Source organism: Cygnus atratus, chromosome 1 (assembly GCF_013377495.2).
Source record: "Cygnus atratus isolate AKBS03 ecotype Queensland, Australia chromosome 1, CAtr_DNAZoo_HiC_assembly, whole genome shotgun sequence".
NCBI classification, from domain to species: domain Eukaryota; kingdom Metazoa; phylum Chordata; class Aves; order Anseriformes; family Anatidae; genus Cygnus; species Cygnus atratus.
Window position 1 is genome coordinate 200,709,220 of NC_066362.1, and position 20,306 is coordinate 200,729,525.

Below are 20,306 nucleotides of genomic sequence, written 5' to 3' on the forward strand. Positions count from 1 at the left end.
CTAGTTTCATAAAAGATTGACTAGTAGATAAAAGAAGAATAACAAATTAATCAAATCTCAGGAGAAGAAACGAAGGACTTCCAGCAATTTTTTAAAACATTAACTTTCTTGGTATAGAAGGCCTACTGAGCATTAAATAAGGCCCCAAATAACAATCTCTTTGGACTGTGGATTGTAACAGAGAATTGTTTTTAATCAGCTCAGCTGATCAAAAAGAAAACACTTGGTTTGTTTCTGGGCACCTTCTCAGTCAGAATGCAGCATGTGCTGCTTGGCCGCCCGGCCCGCAAGGCAGGCCTGCAGGTCAGAAAGCAAATGCACACTTTTTGAGCAAAAAACGCTTTGGGGAACCTAGCAGCAGAGGGATTGTTGTATTTCACTAGCAATCACTACTGTATCATGGCAAAGAGAGGACAGAACGGACAGGACTGTTAACAAAAATTAGGAGGAAGCATGGAAAATGTTGTAGAGATGTGCAACATTCACTGCCTTGCATGTATACGCAGTATATTTGGGGGTGAGGAACGTAGGAGGGTCTCTACCAGACAGCTTGGGGCTGCCACACCAGTGGAAACCCACCCAGTACGTGACCTGTTCTCCTCCACCTCTCCCCCATCCCTCCTTAGGCTAAGAGCCTCTCACCGTCTCCTGTCTGCATTTCCCAAACCCAGTCCCAGCGGCTCACTGAGCAGCAGCTCGGAGGTTTCCTAACAAGCCCCATGGAAAGGGCTGCCCTTCCCTTCCCCTTCTCCCTCCCCAGCCCATGTTCTGTGCTGTTTAAGATCCACTCCACAATAAGTTTTTGTTAAGATACGTAAATCATCAGTTTCTCATCTGTTTCAAAAGACTTGAGCAGTCTCTTTTTCTAGTCTGTAAAACTAGTAGTTACTGTTTTCTTTGTACATTTAGAGCTAATTTTCTTGTAAGACTCACATTGCTTTAATGATCGATTGTATTTGTGATCAGATAACACCGTTCCCAAAATACCTGAAGCAATATGCAAAAAAGCAAACATGACAAGTCAATCCAACCCAAACAGAAGATAGCTGCAACTTTTCCCCTGGTGCAATTAACTTCAGAATGCCTTTACCTTCAGAAACAAAGGAGCAGACTATTCCAACAGAAACAGGGTATGGGGTTAGACTTGACTTGCCAACATACAAAGCCATTTATTTTCTCCTGTTAGAATCCAAATGACAGCATATTAAATTGTATTAGAACCAGGCTTCACATCCTGTTAGGAACTACGAGTTGGCCATGCAGAATATGTAGTAATGCTGCTAGGAGCTTGCCTACATCCATAAGGGCCTGAAGCACAAGGGGTCCCCAGAAAGGTGATGGAAGGAACCAGAGCAAACTTTCTCCAAAAAGGTAGAAAAGCCATATTAAAGTCTGACTGAATCATTTCAACACATCCCCACTGACTGAGAAGTCCCTGTCTGTCAGGATATCAGTATTTAACTGCATTAGATATAACAGACATATTAATATGACATTGCACCTACCAAAGACAGAAGGAAACTATTGCCAAGTCCAGTTTTAACCAATTATTTTCTGTCTTTAAGCTCAAAGATCCAAAAAAACAACAGCTGAGCTGAGAACATATTTCTAGTTCCTCAGTCAGTTTGCTCAAAAGAATGAACAACAGACACTGAAGAAGAGCTCAAAAAGGAAAAAAAAACACTTGTAATTGATGAAGCACTGATTTGGCAACAGAGATTCAGCAAGATGGTGCAAATACAAGTTCCCTTAAGCAGACAGAAGGATGTTGTACTACCAGACACTGCGAACTAGTTCAGTCTTTCACCACGGTCGGAACAGTCTGGATTAGGATGATAGGTACTGGCCTTAATTCATGAGACCTGTTTTATGTTTGCCTTTAATTCCGTGGGCTCTGTTGCTCCTGCTTGTCAGACAGATCATCTTTAACAGCACATTGCTTACTTTATCAAAAAGTTTCAATCTGGAGTTGCAGTCATCTGACTTCAAGAAACAACATGCAATGCACAGCACCCATCGAAGGAAATAAAGAGTCATTTTCTGTTCTGGGGTGTGAAGAAGAAAGGGCAAGAAGGGGATGAAAGATCATTCACCACAGTACGCTTCTCTAATCTTCACTGCAGAAATACCTTGCATGGCTATATATAGAAAATTTATACCCTTCTAGGGTTCTACCTCCATGCTTCTTCTGCTGCAGGTGCTACAGACAATATGAATTCCTTGGGAGCAATAAAGCTATAGAAAGTCACTTCATTTACAGAGGATTTATAGCTACAGTTCATACGGATTTAAGCTCCTCTCAGCTGGTCTATCTGAAAGCAACAGCCTGCCAGCAGACCCGAGGAACCTATCACAGAGAGATTCCATCCAAGACTTTCAGCCACTACACCAGAGGCACGGGAAGAGTGGATGTTACCTCTCCAGGTAAACGTCAGGCTTTGCACTGCCGCAGCAGCCAGCACTACAGCCAGCTCACCCAGGCAGCACCTGCAGCTTACTCTGCACTAGCAGAGTATCTGTTACTCCCCTCTGGGAGCTGCACATATGCACAAGCATTCAGACACAGAAGATGTATTAAGTGCTCGCTTAAGTCAAGGAAGTCCTAACGAACATCTCCTGTATACTAGTGCAGAACAGACAGAACTGAGTAATTAACCCAGTGCTTGTGCTGCTTTAATCTAATTCAGACTTACAAAACAGTCCAATGATCAACAACAGTCTGAATTCTACCATTTTTTTAATAGGCATTTCAAAAACGTTTTAACATTTGGGGGTGGGGAGTTTTTTTCTCATTGGTAATGTATTTTGTTGTCGTTATGTATTTTGAAAAAAACGAAATACAAAATTCTATTAATACTCAGATGACTAAATCACTTTTCCTTAGTTTTCAGCCTACAAAGTGAAAACAAACACAGATTTGCCAGAAGTGGTCCTTACAATAACAATAAAAAACACTTTTCTTATCAGAAAATCTCAATTACTCACAGAATAGTGCAGAAAGGGTTGGCTGCACAGAGTCACCTGGGATCCATCAGAATTCGTAGCCTGACCTTAGCACTGCCCTTTGTCCATCCAGGCTAGCCCCATGTGAACTTGATAGACATAGTCCAGAGCTTGATGGCTGCTGCCTGGGATGTCTTTACGTCATCACTGATGAAGAAACCTCACATCTGGTGTTGTGCCTAAGCCAGGAAGTCCTCCTGAAACTGAGTGAACTGGAGACCATTGAGCAAACACAACCAAACAGTCCTGGGTGATCCGGCTCAGCCCTGACTGTAACACTAAGAGAAAGATCAGCTAAACCCGGTCTGTATGGACCCACCCAGATTTTTGGCAACACATTCTCCAGCATCTCCAGAATCACAGATAAATATATTACATTGGTTCTTCCAGTATTCTTACCTTCTCTACCCGTGTTATCCCAGAAAATGGATTTTTGACTACAAAGCTGCGGCTATCCTGCTTTTTCACTTTGTGCAAGACTTCAAGGACCACTTAGCAAGCTGGACCAAACTTTTCCAACATTTGAATGCCACACTGGAAATTCTGGACAGTTGGTTACTGACCACCTCTGCAGACATAGTTACACTTCCTCAGAAGCACAAATAGTTTATAGCCTGGACTGATTAGATATAAATGCATAAGACTGGAATCACTGATCCCCAAGGAGCCTTCTAGCTCTTGTTACAGCTGTGGGATTCACCTTGCCAAACTTCTGCCATTTTAAGTGAATGAAATACAGTTTACAACAGTAATCTACACTGTGTAACAGACCCATAACGGTGATTCTCTCAGCTGATTGGGAAGAGATGACAACTATGCAATGGAAACACACATTTCAGCTAAGTTTAAGTGTTGACTGTGACCACTCCCTTTTAAAAGGTATGCAGAATTATAAGGCTCATACCTATGTTTCATATGCATAAACAGAATCGCCAGGACTAAAGGTCAGGGGGTGCAGGTTAGGCTGATTGAAGAAATACTTATGAGCAATTAACGAGAAAGCATCTCTTTTCCAATCTCACAATGCTTCAATATCCTGTTTGCCACAGCTTCCAGCTACTTCAGAAATTTACAGAATGTTCCAAGATCTTAAGACATTGTAAACCAAAAAAGTGCAGAGAAGCATACTTCTCCATATCGTCTCTAGAGAACTGATGACCTTATCTCTTACACAAGAGTCACCAGCATTTACAAGTTGATTTCTAAATTGGGTAGCCTGAAGCATGCAGATTCCTCTCAAAAAAGCATGATAAATATTCCAGTCACTGGTAGAATTGGTTACCCAGGACAGAAATTTCTCTCTCCCCTATCTGCAGAAGTCTAAACATTAGCGATACAATTACACAGATTTCATATGTATCCCTGGAAAGTGGGCAATTCCTCATATTCCAAAAGAGATGGAATCTATCACTTCCTGGAGACAATCGAGCACTTTTTTGCCCCATCAATGCCAACTGGGTTTTAATACATCTAACTTGCCTCTTGCTCTTCAAAGGCTTTATGACACCCCGGTGGTATTCTTAGTTCAGCTGTTTTGTTTCAGGCAGTTCACAGACTTGTTTCAAGTTCTGTTTCAGAACTCTTTCTTGTAATGTATTAACCACAGAGTAATTAAAACAAACAAGCAAAAGTACAAAACAATAATACTAAGGAAAACTTTACACAGCTAGGCACCGAAAGCACACTGTGAATTTGAACCTCCTGAAGACAAAGCAGCAACGCTCATGTCACCCCATATAACACTCAGACGCTTTCAGAAGAATGAAGCTTGAAACAAAGAACTGATAAACTAGAAGTGGGTAAATCTGATAAGCAAAATGCTGAGATTGAAAAATTGCTGTTAACTTATTAAATTATGAAAATTTGCAATTGCAAGCTTATTTCTGAAAATTAACAGAACAGGAAACGATCAAAATATATTCATCATAGCCATATCTAACCTGCATGATGTGGCATTATCATGTCTTCCTATATCAGGATCAGCCACTTAAATTTATGTTTGAGAAACATACAACTTGTGTAAAAGCTGATTTTGTAAAACTCCAAGCATTTAAATAAATACCAAGTAATTTACAGCCATTCCAAGAGTTTTGACTACTAACAGCTGGAATTTAGAACATTACAAAGAACATTAAAGTGATCTATTAACGTTTTCAAGGCTGAGTAAGTTGCACGTAACATTTACTGACCTCCTAAAAAGCAGGACAGGCTTTCAAAGAAAGTGTTTAGAATAATGTATTGGTCAAAACCGTGTCTTGTCACATCATTAGCTATACATGATAGAAGATGAGTTATGAAACAGCATCAAGAGAAGGGTGTTCCATTGCACTCATCAACACAACATTGGTATCTATGACTATAGGGCGATTTTACAGTGTGTTTTATCATAATCAACTGTTTTCAGGAAGACAAACTCCTTTCCTAAGAGTCTGCAATTTAATGAAAAGGTAAAGAACAGAGTGAGGAAAGAAAACTACTGATATGAAACCACAGCACTTAGGTCACAGACGCAGAAGGTCTGAGGCAGCTACACTGGAGCCCAGACAGCCCCCATTTCCCTCCGAGACAGAAAGCTCTGCAGATACAGCTGACCTCTGACAAAAAGCCCGCTCCATCTTTCCTACTAAAGAAAAGAATGGTCCCCCACAGTTCGTTAAATGCAGATTTTTTTTCCAAATGAAGTACACAGTTTCTATCTTGCCAGTAACGTAGCATCTTTTTGTCGCCATCAGAGAACATCCTTTCCTTTGATACGGGACTGCTTCACAATCCAACTCTAACTTTAATGACAGCTGCACTCTGTGAGGCATTTCAGAAACTGAAGAGCGTTGCCAGCAGGCCGAGGGAGGTGATCCCTCCTTGCTGCTCAGCGCCTGGAGCCCTGGCTGCAGGTCTGGGCTCCCCAAGATGAGGGACATGCACATACTGGACAGAGTCCAACAAGGCCAGCAGAACGATGAAGGGCCTGGAGCACCTCTCCTGCAAAGAAAGGCTGAGAGAGCTGGGACTCCTCCGAATGAAGAGGGGTCTTCACAGTGTGCCTAAGTACCTGACGGGAGGGATGAAGCTGAGGGAGACAAACTCCTCAGCGGTACTCAGTGACACGGCAAGAGGCCATGGGTACATATTAAAACACATAAAATTGTGAAATTCCGTTTGAACAGAGGAAAACATTTTTGATGTGCTTTTTTTTTGTTTGTTTTTAAACTGTGAGGGTGATCACATACTGCAACATTTCAGTTGCCGAGCTCCGAGTGATGATGAATGGAGCTGTATCTGGTTGGTGGCCGGTCACTAGTGGCGTTCCATAGCCACCCTGCCCAAACTGGTGATTCTCCTGCTGTACTTAGCCTTGGTGCTGCCTCACCTAGAATACTGTGTGCAGCTCTGGGCTCCACAATACAAAAAGGATGTTAAGGTCCTTGAAAACCTCCAGAGGAGGGCAACAAAGCTGATAAAAGGGCAGGAAGGCATGTGCTGTGAGGAGAGGCTGAGGAGCCTTGGGGTGCCCACTACGTAGGAGGCTGTGAGGCGGCCTCACTTTTGAAAAGTATCAAAAGTCAACAAGAGATGCTACTTTCCTCAAAAAAAAAAAAAACAAAACACCACACACACACCAGGAGCTGCCAGTCCTGACCTACCCACCACTGACAGCGTTCCCACAACCACAGTATCCTCCAACTCAATTTCTGCTCTCCCTGACAGCCTTGGAAAAAAAAAATACATGTTTTCCCTCCCTCTGATAGCAGTAGCAGTCCTTAAAGCACACAGCAAAGCACATTCAAATGTTTACATGCTGTTCCTATAAAAAGGCAGATCTCTCAGTTGTTGGCTTTCACCAAAGCAGTTGCTGAAGTGCAATGGATTTTAACATATTTTGGTTTAGAAAAAGAAAAGCTTTCCTGCTAACTTCACTTCTACAGCTTGTTTTTGCATTTTAGAGTAATAATCTTTCCACAGGAATAAAACTCCCAAATAATTTGTTTCCCCTGCTAGCTCTGCTGACCAGACCACAGCACCGAATACTCATGCAAGCGATCCGAACTTGAGGTTTTCTCACCATACAGAACAGGTGAAACACCATCCCCACAGCGTAGCTTGCTGTCTCAATTTCTTACCTGTAGCAAGTAAGACTAACGCTTGTAAGAACAGTTGCTGTGTTAAAAGATTTTGTTTGCCTGTTTTGCCCACTTTTCCCCCCATACTGGGAATTTACAGGCTTCCTTAAAATGCAAACTGGATAACCATAAAACATTGTGAGAAAGGAAACAGTCATCTCAAGTCTAAATATACTATACCACTATACAAAAATATACCAACAAACTTGTATTTGAATGGAGAATTCCATAAAAACCACAGAAGCGCTGTATTTATTTACAGCACATACAATACCTATTACCATTACTATGCCGTCACATTCTTCCTCTGCAATGTACGTAGACTAAAGGCATTCATGGCAAGGGAACAGCCCCAAATACCAACTGAGTTTGCTATCAGGTGAAGATACGAGTCTAAGAATTCCACGTTGTACTGCTAGAAATGTTTCTGACGCTTCTCGAAGCAATGTATGGTAATACATTTGTTTCCAAGAACACTAATATACGTACATAGGCATTCTCTGTAAATGTGCACTGTTGTACTGTATCCCATTTTAAACACGGATGCTTTAAATATTTTTCTCAGAGTCTAGTACGCTGAACTTTATGAAAAAACATCCAAAGTTTTCTACTAAAGCATGCTGCCAATAGTAGCCCAGAGCAAGATTTTACAACCAAATTATAAAAGCCCTAAATCTCAGGCTTTATAATACCATCAGTGACACAGTCTCAACTGTAGCGACGAGACAGGCGCCGCTATAATGTTAACAGCCAGTATGTAAACAGTCATTCGGCCAAGGGGGTGCAGGGGCAATCCCAGAAGGGTCCCTTCAGAGCTGCCCCAGAGCTTGCAGAGGGCTGTAGGGGGCTTTCTTAATTGCTTATCAAGTGCAGAAATGGAAAAAAAAAATGTTAGCCAGGCAGCGAGACAATTAATTTCATTAAAATTGTAACTGTGTCCCTTGTTAAAGCTTTATAAATAGCTATTGAAACTCATTAATACTTTATTTTTTAAACAAGAGTCCAACAAACTGAAATTTGCCACTTAGCTATCAGGAAAATATAACTTAGAAATCAGAAAGGTATAACCCATCCAGTCCCATTTCCAGCAATACACTGGCTGCAGCCAAGCCTCATATCACATTTCAGCAGCTTCATTCACAGCAATTTTAACAAGTATATTCAGTTACTGCCTCGCCTGCTAACAGCCCCGGCGCTCCCAGCGCAGGGCAACGCGATGCCGCTCAGCCCGAGCCACGCGCTGCCTCCTCTGCTACATGCTCAAGTCTTCTTCATAGTCATTTTCATCTGTTAGATGCTATAGAAAAGTAACTTAGAATTCCAAACAAAAGCCAAAAGGCACTAGCAAAATAATCATTTTTCAAAGTTATCAACAAGTCGAATTGCTTCTTACCAAGAGCTTGAAACAACCCCTGCAGGGAGCGCACTGGTAAAACAACTCCATACGGAGGTCAATAAAACGAATGCAGGGATTTCCTAAGGAAGCCTCGTGAAATGAACGTGACCAAAATGAAGTCACTAACAGACCTTTTAGCATCCAATACTATACAAATCAATTGTGACAAAAGAACTGCAGACACATCATACAAGATATTAAAAAAGTGAAACTGCAAAGAAAACTATGTTATTTTAAATATACTTGTGCAAGTGCACCTGTTAGGAGGTTACTTATTCTAATAACAACCACCATTATTATTATTAATAATACTGTTAATACTAAAAAGAAATTGTATGTTGTATTAATAACCACTAATAACCATTGTTAATATGATAATATATACCTAAAGAGTAATTAAAACATTGAAGCCACTGCCATATAATCAAAAGGAATTACAAAAATGTATATTCTGATGAACTCTACATTTCTCCAGGAAAAGAGAATACTTTCCTTACATACAAGAACCTTTTCTATCCATGTGAAAAAACATAACATACAAGTAGCACCTGCAAATACAAAGAAAAGAAATAACATGGTAGGACTGACACTAATAACTTCAGTATTGGTGACATCTAACTCTGCCTTCTTAGCACTTCTCAGAACATCAAACATCTACTAGTTATGCAATTAGCATACATCAGACTTCAATTTCTAAATTCTGTATTGGTCGGTGAGGATGCTTCCTCCTAACCCTATCAGGCAACACGGCTTCAAAGCACCATAAAAAGGCAAAAATTCCAAGTTACTCCTGCAGGGTCAGAGCACTAAAGGGGCAGAATGTGAATCAACACATCACAAACTAAAATATCCATGTTTATGCATCTATGTTCAATTACGATTTAAGAAATCATTCTTATCAAAACATTAGTCATTAATTAGTCAATCAAAACATTAATTAGTCAACTGTGACGTGTTCTTCTCTGGTAAAACCACAGAACATTCATACATGCTGATCCCAAGCATACAGAAAAGTTTACAAGTGTTTTTATCCCTTGGCCTTTCCACAGATCCTAATAAACTACCTTTCATGCACAGAATAACCGTGCTTTATAATCACAAAATAGAATCCACACGGACATACTAACGTGCAATGTATATCTTTATAGAAAAGTAGTGGTATAATATAATGTAGATCATTTTCTGAGTACGTTTGACATTTCTGCTCAATCCCACCTCCCTTTTCCTTTGCCAGTGCCATGCAAATTTAAGTTACTCGTTACACAGACACAAACTATAACCAAACCACTTCTCCAACACCTTAGAAAACCCACTCCCCCTCACGATTGCAATGCTGGTCCCTGCAAGACTAGCTGCCCAGCTCTTTCTCCCATTCTTCCATAAGAATTGTTAAATGTGCAAGGCTGACACACATGTACAGTAACACTCAGGAAAATGTGATTTACAAGCATGCTGTTCCCAAGTTGAGGGCTGACAGGGGTGCTGTGCAAGCACATGCCAGTGAGGCACTTAAAATAGGGTCTCCACTTGGGAAGAGATTATGTGATTAAGTCTGATGGTGCTGCCAGCTGCTAGTTGCAATTTAAAGGGCTGGAGATGTTTATGAACTAAAATCAGGACTTTTTCCCACCTCCCCGACTTCTCAATATGCTCTGTTGAAAGCTACTCGGGAAATGATTGAAAACACTGCTGTCTCTCTATGTCCAAAGTCAGTTTCCTAAAAGACCACAAAAGCCTATTAAAATTTGATCTCGCCTGTAACAAAAGCTAACAAATGAATGGATCTGGAATCAGAAAGTCATATTTCACTGCATCTGTCTGCACCAGCATTTCACGCACTTTACATGGTTAGCATCCAATAACATTCCAAACATCTTTTTATCTTAAAAACAATTAAACTTTCAACTGTCTCTTGATTTCATGTATCTATTTTTTCATTAATAACAGTGACTGCACATTTTCAAGCTCCCAACACAGCAGTCATGGAAATATGCCTGCTAAGCGTGCTGTGGAAATCATACTCCTGCTTAACAGCACGATCATCTTATTTGCTTGAGAACTACACATGAATATCCTTCCTTCCCAAATTGATGATAAAGATGCAATAAACATTTTTTTAAATATTATCAGCACTGGAGGAATAAGAACACAGTTTCCTGTGTACAAATATCTGCAATTTTACCTCTTTATGAGGATTTAATCAGCACAGTATAAAATGACTCTGAGAAGTTCATCTTCATATTTTATGGTGCTACACCAATGTTTTCTTTTTATATTGCATCAGATAAAATGTAAAGTGCACTTTTTAGGCAAGTTACATTAGGACACACACTTTTCATTCTTCATGACATGCAAGAATTAATTATTTTAGCATTATGCATTACATACACGTGGTACCTACTTTTGTCATTTGTACACACCTGTATCTCAAATTTTATTACTTCCAAATCTCAGAAGCTAAGTAGGTGCCTGTTAACGTGGCAAAGTTTTCTTGCATTGCCACTAAGACTTTCAAAATTTTGCATTTGACATAATATTTATGAACTTTTTGCTACACTTAAGAAGTTTTAGTTGTGTAAATTTTCCAGAGTTGTTCCACTATTACATAAAAATCCTGTATGGTTTGCACTTACAAGCAGTTTCAGCTCAACTGAAACTTGACTTATTGATTCCTCCTTGACTGAGGAACACTCTGGAAGCTACAGGAAACTTAGACTGCCAGACTAATTTCTTCTTATTTATATCTATTGTTATCTAGAAATAATAGAAGCCTGACACATGAAGTCTTCACATTGTAACAGGTCTGTAGGAAAAGTTAAGTGTCCCTGATCAAAAGAGTAAAATGCATTTGCTTGCACTGCAAAATGAAACACTGATGTCAACACAATGCTGGAGTCTACAGAAATACAAGAAGTTCTACCAAAATGCGTCCACCCTTTTTGGAAGTAATTGCAGTAAGATGAAAACTAGTCAGCTGGAAAGGACTTGTAAATAAATAAATGGATAACTTAACTTCCTAAATAAATCGGAATAATTTATTACTTTAATGTTTGTGGTTTTTTGCTACTGTTGCATTAAATAACATGGCTCACAAGTGTTCCCACTTTCCCAGAAATTCTTATATATAAAAGAACATCCCTCAAATTCCAAAAACAATGGAAAAAGAATTATTTTCAAAGGACAGAACTTTGGGAGTCTTACCTAAGACTCAGGTTGGGCTTTGCTTACTCCTTAACTGAAGTTTAGGAATGGGGCCCGACAGTCAGTTGACAACTCGAAATGTATGTATTTGCAGTTCTTTTGAAATGACTGCATGCAGAAGCTTCTCACATTTGTAGTGATCAGAATTGCATTTGCATCATCTCTAGGGATGAAGCCCCCTCTCTTTTAAAGAATAATCCCTTCTTTTACAACTTTGTCTCCAGCTATGCTTCAAATAAAGCACACTAACTAGATAACTAAAACATCTCATTCCTTATTAAAATAATTAAGCATTATAGTTTTCATTATTGATACAAGCTATCAATGTAAGCTGCATTTCAAAACCATTAAAACCTTACAACCCTGGATTTCATCTGCCATTTTCCATGGTTGCATCATAAATGCCAGCTTTCAGCTACCCGTGGATCTCCCAGAGCTTCCACCCCACTGCTTCGTGCTTTTTGTAACGAGCTTGATGTCAATAGCTAAGCTTCAGCACCATTTTGTAAGCGAAAAGCTTTGCCTTCTGCATCATTACATTTCATCCAACTTGGATTATGTCAGCTCTTCAAGTTAGTTTTTTCCCATGACATCCTATTATTCCTTTACATTCACAATATTCCTTTACATTCACAATAGAGTCACATTGTTAGCTTGTGTCATCAGCAATTTCCATTAACAATTTCATTTGCAGCGACTTTGCAAACATTATAATATCTTATAAATAATGTTTAGTCTGTCAACGTCTTAAAAGATTAAAAACAAAACAAACAAAATAATTAGGCAATCCTAACCACCCAGCTTCATTAGGCAGTCCTAAACAACCCAATTACGTATCAAACAAGGAAAATGAAACAAAAAAAAGAAACTGATCACTGGTAATGTGTTTTCACTTTAGCTTCCTATACTTAAATCTAAGGTTGCAAAAGACACTATTTCAAGCAAAGTAGGCTTCCAGCACTTGGAAACAAAATGACTGAATTGTCAAATGACAAAACCAAGAAATATTATTACATGAAACAGAAGATCCATAAAGATAAGCTGTACCTGCTTTTCCTTTCAATGAGGATAGCCATGTAAGAAGCTGGTAAAGCAGCACCAAAACCAGGAGACCAAAAGTAGAATTTCCCAAGTAGTTTCCTGAAAATGTAATTTGTACATGTATTACATGCAGAGCAAACAAAATATTGACGTCCAACACTGTATTTTACTTTTATCATAAAATTATGCATGTTCCATTAAAATGAATTTTGTCCCTTTATATTAATCAATACTTACAAATAAATACTAATCATTTCACTTTTACAGTTGGATAGTTCTTCTCAGAGGGGGGTTCATAAACATTAACACCTGAAATACTTTATTAACATTTCTATTTCATTTAAAGGATTACTTTAAAGAAAGTGGTGCTTTCAAGAGATGTTTCTGAAAAGTTGCAGACACTCATTATAGGAGAAAAAACTATCAATGAGTAAGTAATAGTTGCTCTTTTCTCTAGTACTTGTCTGAATACATCTTCAGGAAGACGTGCCTTGTGGAATGTAGGAATGTAATCCAGTGAGCCAGGAATCAAATCAAATTATTCTAGCATACGTCGTGCTCTGAAGACAGAGAAACTATTGCTAAAAACAGTAAATCACTCACTCACAGTAAGCCAGGGAATTAATCTGCACATTACAACTAGAACCAGCAGCAAAATCCCACTTGTGTTAAGGCCAGTGGGAAAGCTCTCACGTTTTGCGACTAGATCTGTGTTTCTCTGAGAGTCCACACGATGTCAAGTATCAAAATTCTTCCAACTTGAAGAGTTGGGGGAAAAAAAGTTACACAAATGCTGACATTTAAGCAAATATTTGGTCACTGTGAGAATATGAAGACCAAAACGCCTTTGGAGGACAATGGCCTCAACCACACCGGATCTGCCGAGAACACCGGCACCTTCAAACTAACTCAGGTTGACCACAGAAGCAAACAATAGGCAGGCAGGCACGAAATCTGGTAGCATTAATAAACACATTTCAATTAAACTGGTGCTGCTAAACTGATAAGCACCATCACTTAAGGAAAATATAGCATTATAGTGGAATCTCCCCCTTCTAAAAATAAAGTGAATAAAATACAACAAACAAAATGCCAAACACAGCGTAGGAAAAAAAATCTTAGATGAAATTTCATATTGATAACACAAAAGCAAGAATTACTATTATTGATACCATGTGGATTAGAGCACTTTTGCTGTAAGAGGCATGATTAGCCTCACTTCACACTTCTGCTGCAAAAATAACATTACCAGTGAGCAATGCCAGCTTACGTTTGTAAGTGAAAAGAGAGCCAGTGTATCAGCAACAAGTGATGTAATGGCAATTACACACACAGTTCATTCCCACGGCTGCAAAAGGATAATTTCTCCGGATGACAATGCCAAATGCCACAGGAGCTAAAGTTCATTATTAGGACTCTTGGAAAGCAATTACTGTATGAGGTTTCAGAGAGGCCATTTTAAACAACTTAAGTATGAACACATCCTATCAGACACACCTGTTAAGTAAGAGAACAAATGTCTTTTCTGTGGGAAAGAAACAGGAATTTGTTCTTTCTGCATGGTTTACACCCCCTCTATGAATGGTACGTGTTCAATTTAATGGATACGATTTAGGAAACAACAGTATATATTTTGCACAATAAAAGTCAGTGAAAATTAAAGCATCTGACCAGTAAGTGAAACATTTAAACTTCTGCTGGAATAAATGAAAACAAGTTTTCGTTATTATTTACTCGGTCTACGGGTGGATACTGGAATGAGAAATGGGTTGTCTTTTAAGTTACACATCTAATTCCTCACCGTACAACTGTATCCAAAGCTGAAAAGCTGGTTGACACGTAAGGTTGAATTGACTTAAGCAAGCTAAACTAAAGCTGTCTGTTTTTGGAAAACTGAATTACTCTAGTTGCTCGACTAACAGGATCGTGTCTTCATGAGCTTTTGCATTAATTTAATAAAACTGAAAACCTAAAAATCGCACCTATCTTTTAACCAACTTAATGCTAGCCAACAGAAGAGCCCAGCACTTCCATCTGAAGCCTAGACAGATGCAGGCTTCTGGAGCTCGTCAGCAGAAGGGATTACAACCCCCCAGCTGGTCTGTCACACACCCATGACACAGATCACCACCTCCTCTGCTCTGCCAACACAGCAGGCTGCCCACATTCCCCAATTTACTTCCAGGAAAAAAAAAAAAAAAGAAAAGTCAGCTAACTTAGCTTGGTAATGCCTTCTAAAATGAGAACATCTATCTAGAGCCTAAGCCATTGCTGAAATGGGGCTTAGATGCTTTGGAAATTTTAGCCACTTATGAAATAGAGAGAATATTAAACCATTCTGGAAATCATTTATTTTGCATTTTCTTGTTCAAAATATTACACCCTTGAAAGTAATTGCAGTTGTTCCCATTTTGGTGGTTTTCCCTGATGGAAAGCAAGGAAGTATTACAAAGCCATCAAAAACACACATTAGCACAAGTCAGACTTCTCACCAACAATTACATTTCGTATTTAGGTCTTCTAATTGCTACCGGAAGACTAACAAATATTTTCTACATAATGCAGCGTTAGACAGTGACTGAAGATTCACTGGGACTTAGGTAAAAGTATGAACAGATGAAGTGGGCACATTATCCGGGAGACCCTACGCACCTGCCAACACATCTCCTCCTTGGTGTTACGAAGAAGGAAACAAGGCAACTCTTTCTCAAACCAAGAGTTGTGCAGGTAAATACGAGTTAACGTGTCCAGCTACAAACCCTTCAATCTGTTGCTTTGCTCTAGAATTCCAGGAGCCAGCTGCTGGACGGCTTTGCTTCTGAGTTACTGCCCCTCCTGCTTTCTGGAAGCTCTCCCACTCAGAGGATAAAGTCTGCAGGAAATTCTGGATCAAACCAAAGCTCTGGCTGGGATAGACATTCATAGAACAAAAACAGGGACTTGGACTGAGATGATCTTATCCAAAAAATGGTTTAATAAGCTTTCCCACCAAAAAGGATACAAAAATTGCAGCACGTATCTGATTACACAAATCTATCACACTTAATCTCTTACCACTACCTAGAATCAGATCTAGAGGATCTAGATCTCCAAAGTCTCAGACGATCTCTTTGCATGGTCAAAACTTGACTTCAGAAATATTTAGGATGCAGTTAACCAATATATTTATGGTGCTCTGCCATTTCTTGGATGGATTAAAATATACAAAACCAAATGGCATTCTGGACTGGAAAGTGACACCATTATTTTTGCTCTCAGGGGCTACTGAAAGTCAAAAAAATCTCCTGTATTGTATAGTAATTAATTCAACGAACCATACAAGTGCAAACAAAAAACAGCTGCACACCAAGTGGTTAAAAAAAGCAGAGAAGTCTCACATGCACATCTCTATCCTGTCACCCACCCAACAGCAGATTAGAGAAGGAAGCTTATATGGCTCAAGCTGCCAGACAATGTTTATATTCAGTACACTCCAAGTGAGGGACTTATCAACAATATGAGCTCAGAATTAGATCTTAAAAAATAAATAAAGGCATGCTGTACACAGCTTTTAAAGATATCGTGTATTTATACTGCTTGCTGGCTCATTCTCAGTTTCTCTTCATAGCACTTGTCTCCTTGACCATATTCGAGTACTAAATTGACTTGTTCAAAGAACCTACCCTTGATGACTCTCAAACATCTTCCTGATTAACACAGTAGCTAATTTAAAGTTCATCACTGCGTGACCAGGATAGGACGGCTCTTTTCCTTCCAATGGATTGCTTTGCGCTCTCCCTCTATCAAATTTCATAAGCCATTTTAATCAACAGATCATTTCGAAATAGCTGACAGTCAATTTTAGACTTCCATATCCTAAATAGCCTCAAATAATCTCACATAATTCTTCATCCCTTTTTCCAGACTGGTTAGGTGTATGCAGGACAAAGAACATAGCAGGCACATTATTGGCAACCTCTTCCTATTATGCAAACCGATTATTTATTCCTTCGTTTGTTTCACACATTTTAACAGCTTGTTAATGATTTCCTAACTCCTGGAAGGTAGGGAATCTTTCTTCTTAAAGAGTCCTAGCAAGCAATCTTGGTAATCTTGCTGTTTGGGAATTCATATATCATGCACCAACCAGCGCATCTTTAGATACGTATTTATCCTTCAAAGAAAACGAGTTAATTTGGAAGGCATAACTTCTCTGATAATCACATTATCCACTGTTTGTTTGAAATGTCCATTTGCAACAAATCTTTCCAGGAGAGAAAGATCAGGCCTTCTCACGTACTCTCTAGGATATATTTGAGTTTCATGCAACTACGCATTTGGAATCAGTAACAAGGAAAAAAGGAACCAAGTGAATACATTGTCTCATTTACTGATTTAAAAGACTTTACAAATGAAGGGGGAAAAAAAAAGAACCTTCATATTCAAGTGGTAAAACCAGGAAGCACAGCTATCGCTTGTCTTACTCCTACCCGCTACAAACGTGTATTAAAAAAAAAGACAGGTTTTTATATAAAGTAAAAAGCTTCATAAAAATGGCTTTCATATTACACTGAATTTTTAGGACAGTATACCAACCTTAGAATGCAAAAGCAAGCAATATACAAGGTCCCATTTGCTGTCAGAAAGGAGGTTGATTGCAAGATCTCAGGTAGCAGCTTGTGCAAATAATAGTCAAGTTTTCTTTTCCTGAGAATAGCTGCAATCTGAGGGAGGAGGGAAGAAAAAAAGGGGGACAAACTTTAATTCAGAGACTTTCTTGCATCGTAAAAATATAAAAAAAAACAATCAAGAAAGGAAAATGAGATATGCCCGCTTCAGTAGTAAATCAAAGCCTGTTAAATTTGCTGGTTTTATGAACAATACCACTTCCTTTGAACTTGTTCCAGACGTTACAATATTTATATCAGGAAATACACCAAACAAGCCTGAATGCAAAGTATAGGAGGAATTTTATTACCTTGTTACCATTGGCCATAATAGTCAGAAATGCTGTCTGCCAGATATCAGAACTTTAAGATGCAATAAATTCACCGAGTTTTGTCTTTAAGGCAATTAAACCATCTCCTAACAAAGGTCAGAACATGACTAAGTTACCCAAATACAGGCCCTACACGGTGTCGGTGAAGGTGACTATGCATTTCTAAAGGTTTTATACTCCAATTAACCAACTGCAAGTCCTCCCAAAAAGATTTCACCATGTGCCAGAAGAACATAAAATTTGTCAGGAATATAGAAACAGTATGTTATCTCTGAAAACTGCCTGTTGTAGAAAACAGGTTGGATCTAAAAAATAAAAGCTCTTCTTGGTCAGTTTTATGTTCCATGTTTTTTAAAGAGCTGTTAGTGACTCAAACACAACAGGTCCTCAAATCTTTCTTGTCCACCGAAATTGTGCAACTGCAAGAACAAGGAGCAAGGCTTCTCTCAGAGAGACGTGGGGCTAGGACAAGAGATAACAGACAACCTGAAATATGGAAAACTCATGTTAGGCGTAAGAAATAAAATTTCATTTGAGGATGTCTGAATATCTGAACGGGCTGCCAGTTATAGACTCTCCATCACTGCAAGTCCTTGAAGCTGAAGCTGGAAGACGCCCCTAGCAAGCTCATCCAGCTGGCCCTGCTTTGAGCAGGAGGTTGGGACCACACGGCCTCCATGGGCACCTCCAACCCCCATGTTCCCATGCCTCCATTAAATTATAATTTGGGTGCACCGTGAAGTAGATTTTTATTTTTAAATAGCGATATCTTCTTAATCTGCACTGGTTTCCCAGGGACTCTCAAAACTAGCAGGAATTTTCAGGCAATTCTTAGAATTACAGAAGTTGTAGACAGAGCGCGCTTCTCTCTGAAGAGCTGATGAACACGACGATAGGCGACCCGTTGGCTCAGCAACACCTCTCAAAGGCTCAATTCCTCAAGTTAAAAGCATGGAGTGAACTCTTCTCAAAATCTGTCCACTTGCACTGATGAGCAAGATGTTTTAGATAAAGAAATGGGATGAGGATTCTGCTAGAACAAACCGCAGGAGAGTGCCACCAAAATTCGTATCCAAAATGAAGCTTGAACTAAGAATTGTGGAGCAATATATGCATGAACACACTTCTGAAAACAGATTTGCACAATACTTAATCAAGTGTCACGACTGCTTAAACCATAATGGATTAGGCAATAATGCAATCCAGATAATCTTTCTGTTGAAGCAAAGTCTTAATGCAGTCTAAACAGCAGATTACTAGTTGCTCCCTCCTCTGTTATTTCTAGCCTACTGTACAAAGGTCGTGAACACTTGGAACAGAAGAACATTGTTGTTTTTTTAAGAACATAGCTCTTACAGCTGAAGTGTAAAGTCTTCTTTCCTCACAGTACCAGGAGTATAAAAAAAAGATTGGCATCTTATAAATTAATGTCAAAGTTAATGTTTATTTCTGTAGCTCCCCCAGTGAGCTTTATACTATTTTAAGTTGCTGCTTTCCCTCCTCTTTACTGTTCTACTCCCAAGTGAAAGAAAGGAACCAGAAATAACGACACACAAACAGGTCTGAGGAAGCACTGTACGTAACAACTAAAAGAGCTATCCACATGAAAGCAATGCAGCTTGAGAGGGAGCAAATACTGGAGGCACCACTCAGGTGAGCTGGGAGGTTACTGTGATGCAGGCCAGATCCTTAACAACAAACCCACTGCTCAAGGCGTAGCAGCAGACAGCAGAAGCAGATACCAGCAGCAAAGGAGAGGGCACAAAACATCCCATAGCCATCTCCCTGGCATTAATTTCCACACAGAGTGCACTAACAGATGTAGCACAAGGCTGTCCAGCGACCTGTGCTACGTGAGCCTCCCCGTAGAGTCGGACACGTGGAAATGCACATCTCATGGAAAGCATGGTCTCAGAGCTCCAGCACCGTCCGGGGAGACCTCGCTGCAGCCTTTCAGTACTAAAAGATGACTTATAAGAAAGATGGAGAGAGATTCTTTACAAGGGCACACAGCAATAGGACAAGGGACTTTAAACTAATGAGACTTTAAAATAAAAGAGGTTCAATTTAGATTAGATATAATGAAGAAATTCTTTACTCAGAGGGTGGTGAGGCCCTGGCACAGGCTGTCCAGAGAAGCTGTGGATGCCCCATCCCTGGAGGTGTTCAAGACCTGGTTGGATGAGGCGCTGGGCAATGTGATCTAGTGGCTGGCATCTCTGCCCAAAGCAGGAGATTGGAAGTAGGGGATCTTTGAGGTTCCTCCCAGCCCAAACCATTCTGTGATTCTACATAAAGGGAGCACATGAATCCTCAGACTCCTCCATTTAGGCACCTAAGGGTGCTCTGTATCAGGACCTGAGTGCTGACAGATGTAAAAGTTGGTTTGGGGAGTTATTCACTCCAAGAACAAAGGACTGCAATTTGAGTCAACGCACTGTCCCAAATACTGCACTACCAGGCATCCAGGAGGCCAAAAGCAGCTCTGTACCTCCCCACTGCTCTTCTCTCCCCTCTCCACAGTTTCTCAGTTTCACTATTGTCTTTTGGAGATGGAGTAACAAGACCT

At 39.7% G+C, this 20,306-nt stretch overlaps 1 protein-coding gene across 2 annotated transcripts in view; it reads right to left on the reverse strand.

Moving 5' to 3' along the window:
• TMEM135 (transmembrane protein 135) overlaps window positions 1–20,306 on the reverse strand; it is a 181,451-nt gene that overhangs the window by 147,188 nt on the left and 13,957 nt on the right. For both annotated transcript variants that reach the window (XM_035542443.2, XM_035542445.2), the window contains 2 exons: window positions 17,335–17,462; window positions 12,766–12,858 (listed from right to left, as the gene is read on the reverse strand). In XM_035542443.2, coding sequence (XP_035398336.1) covers window positions 12,766–12,858; window positions 17,335–17,462 — 221 coding nt within the window. The remainder of the gene's footprint in view (window positions 1–12,765; window positions 12,859–17,334; window positions 17,463–20,306) is intronic.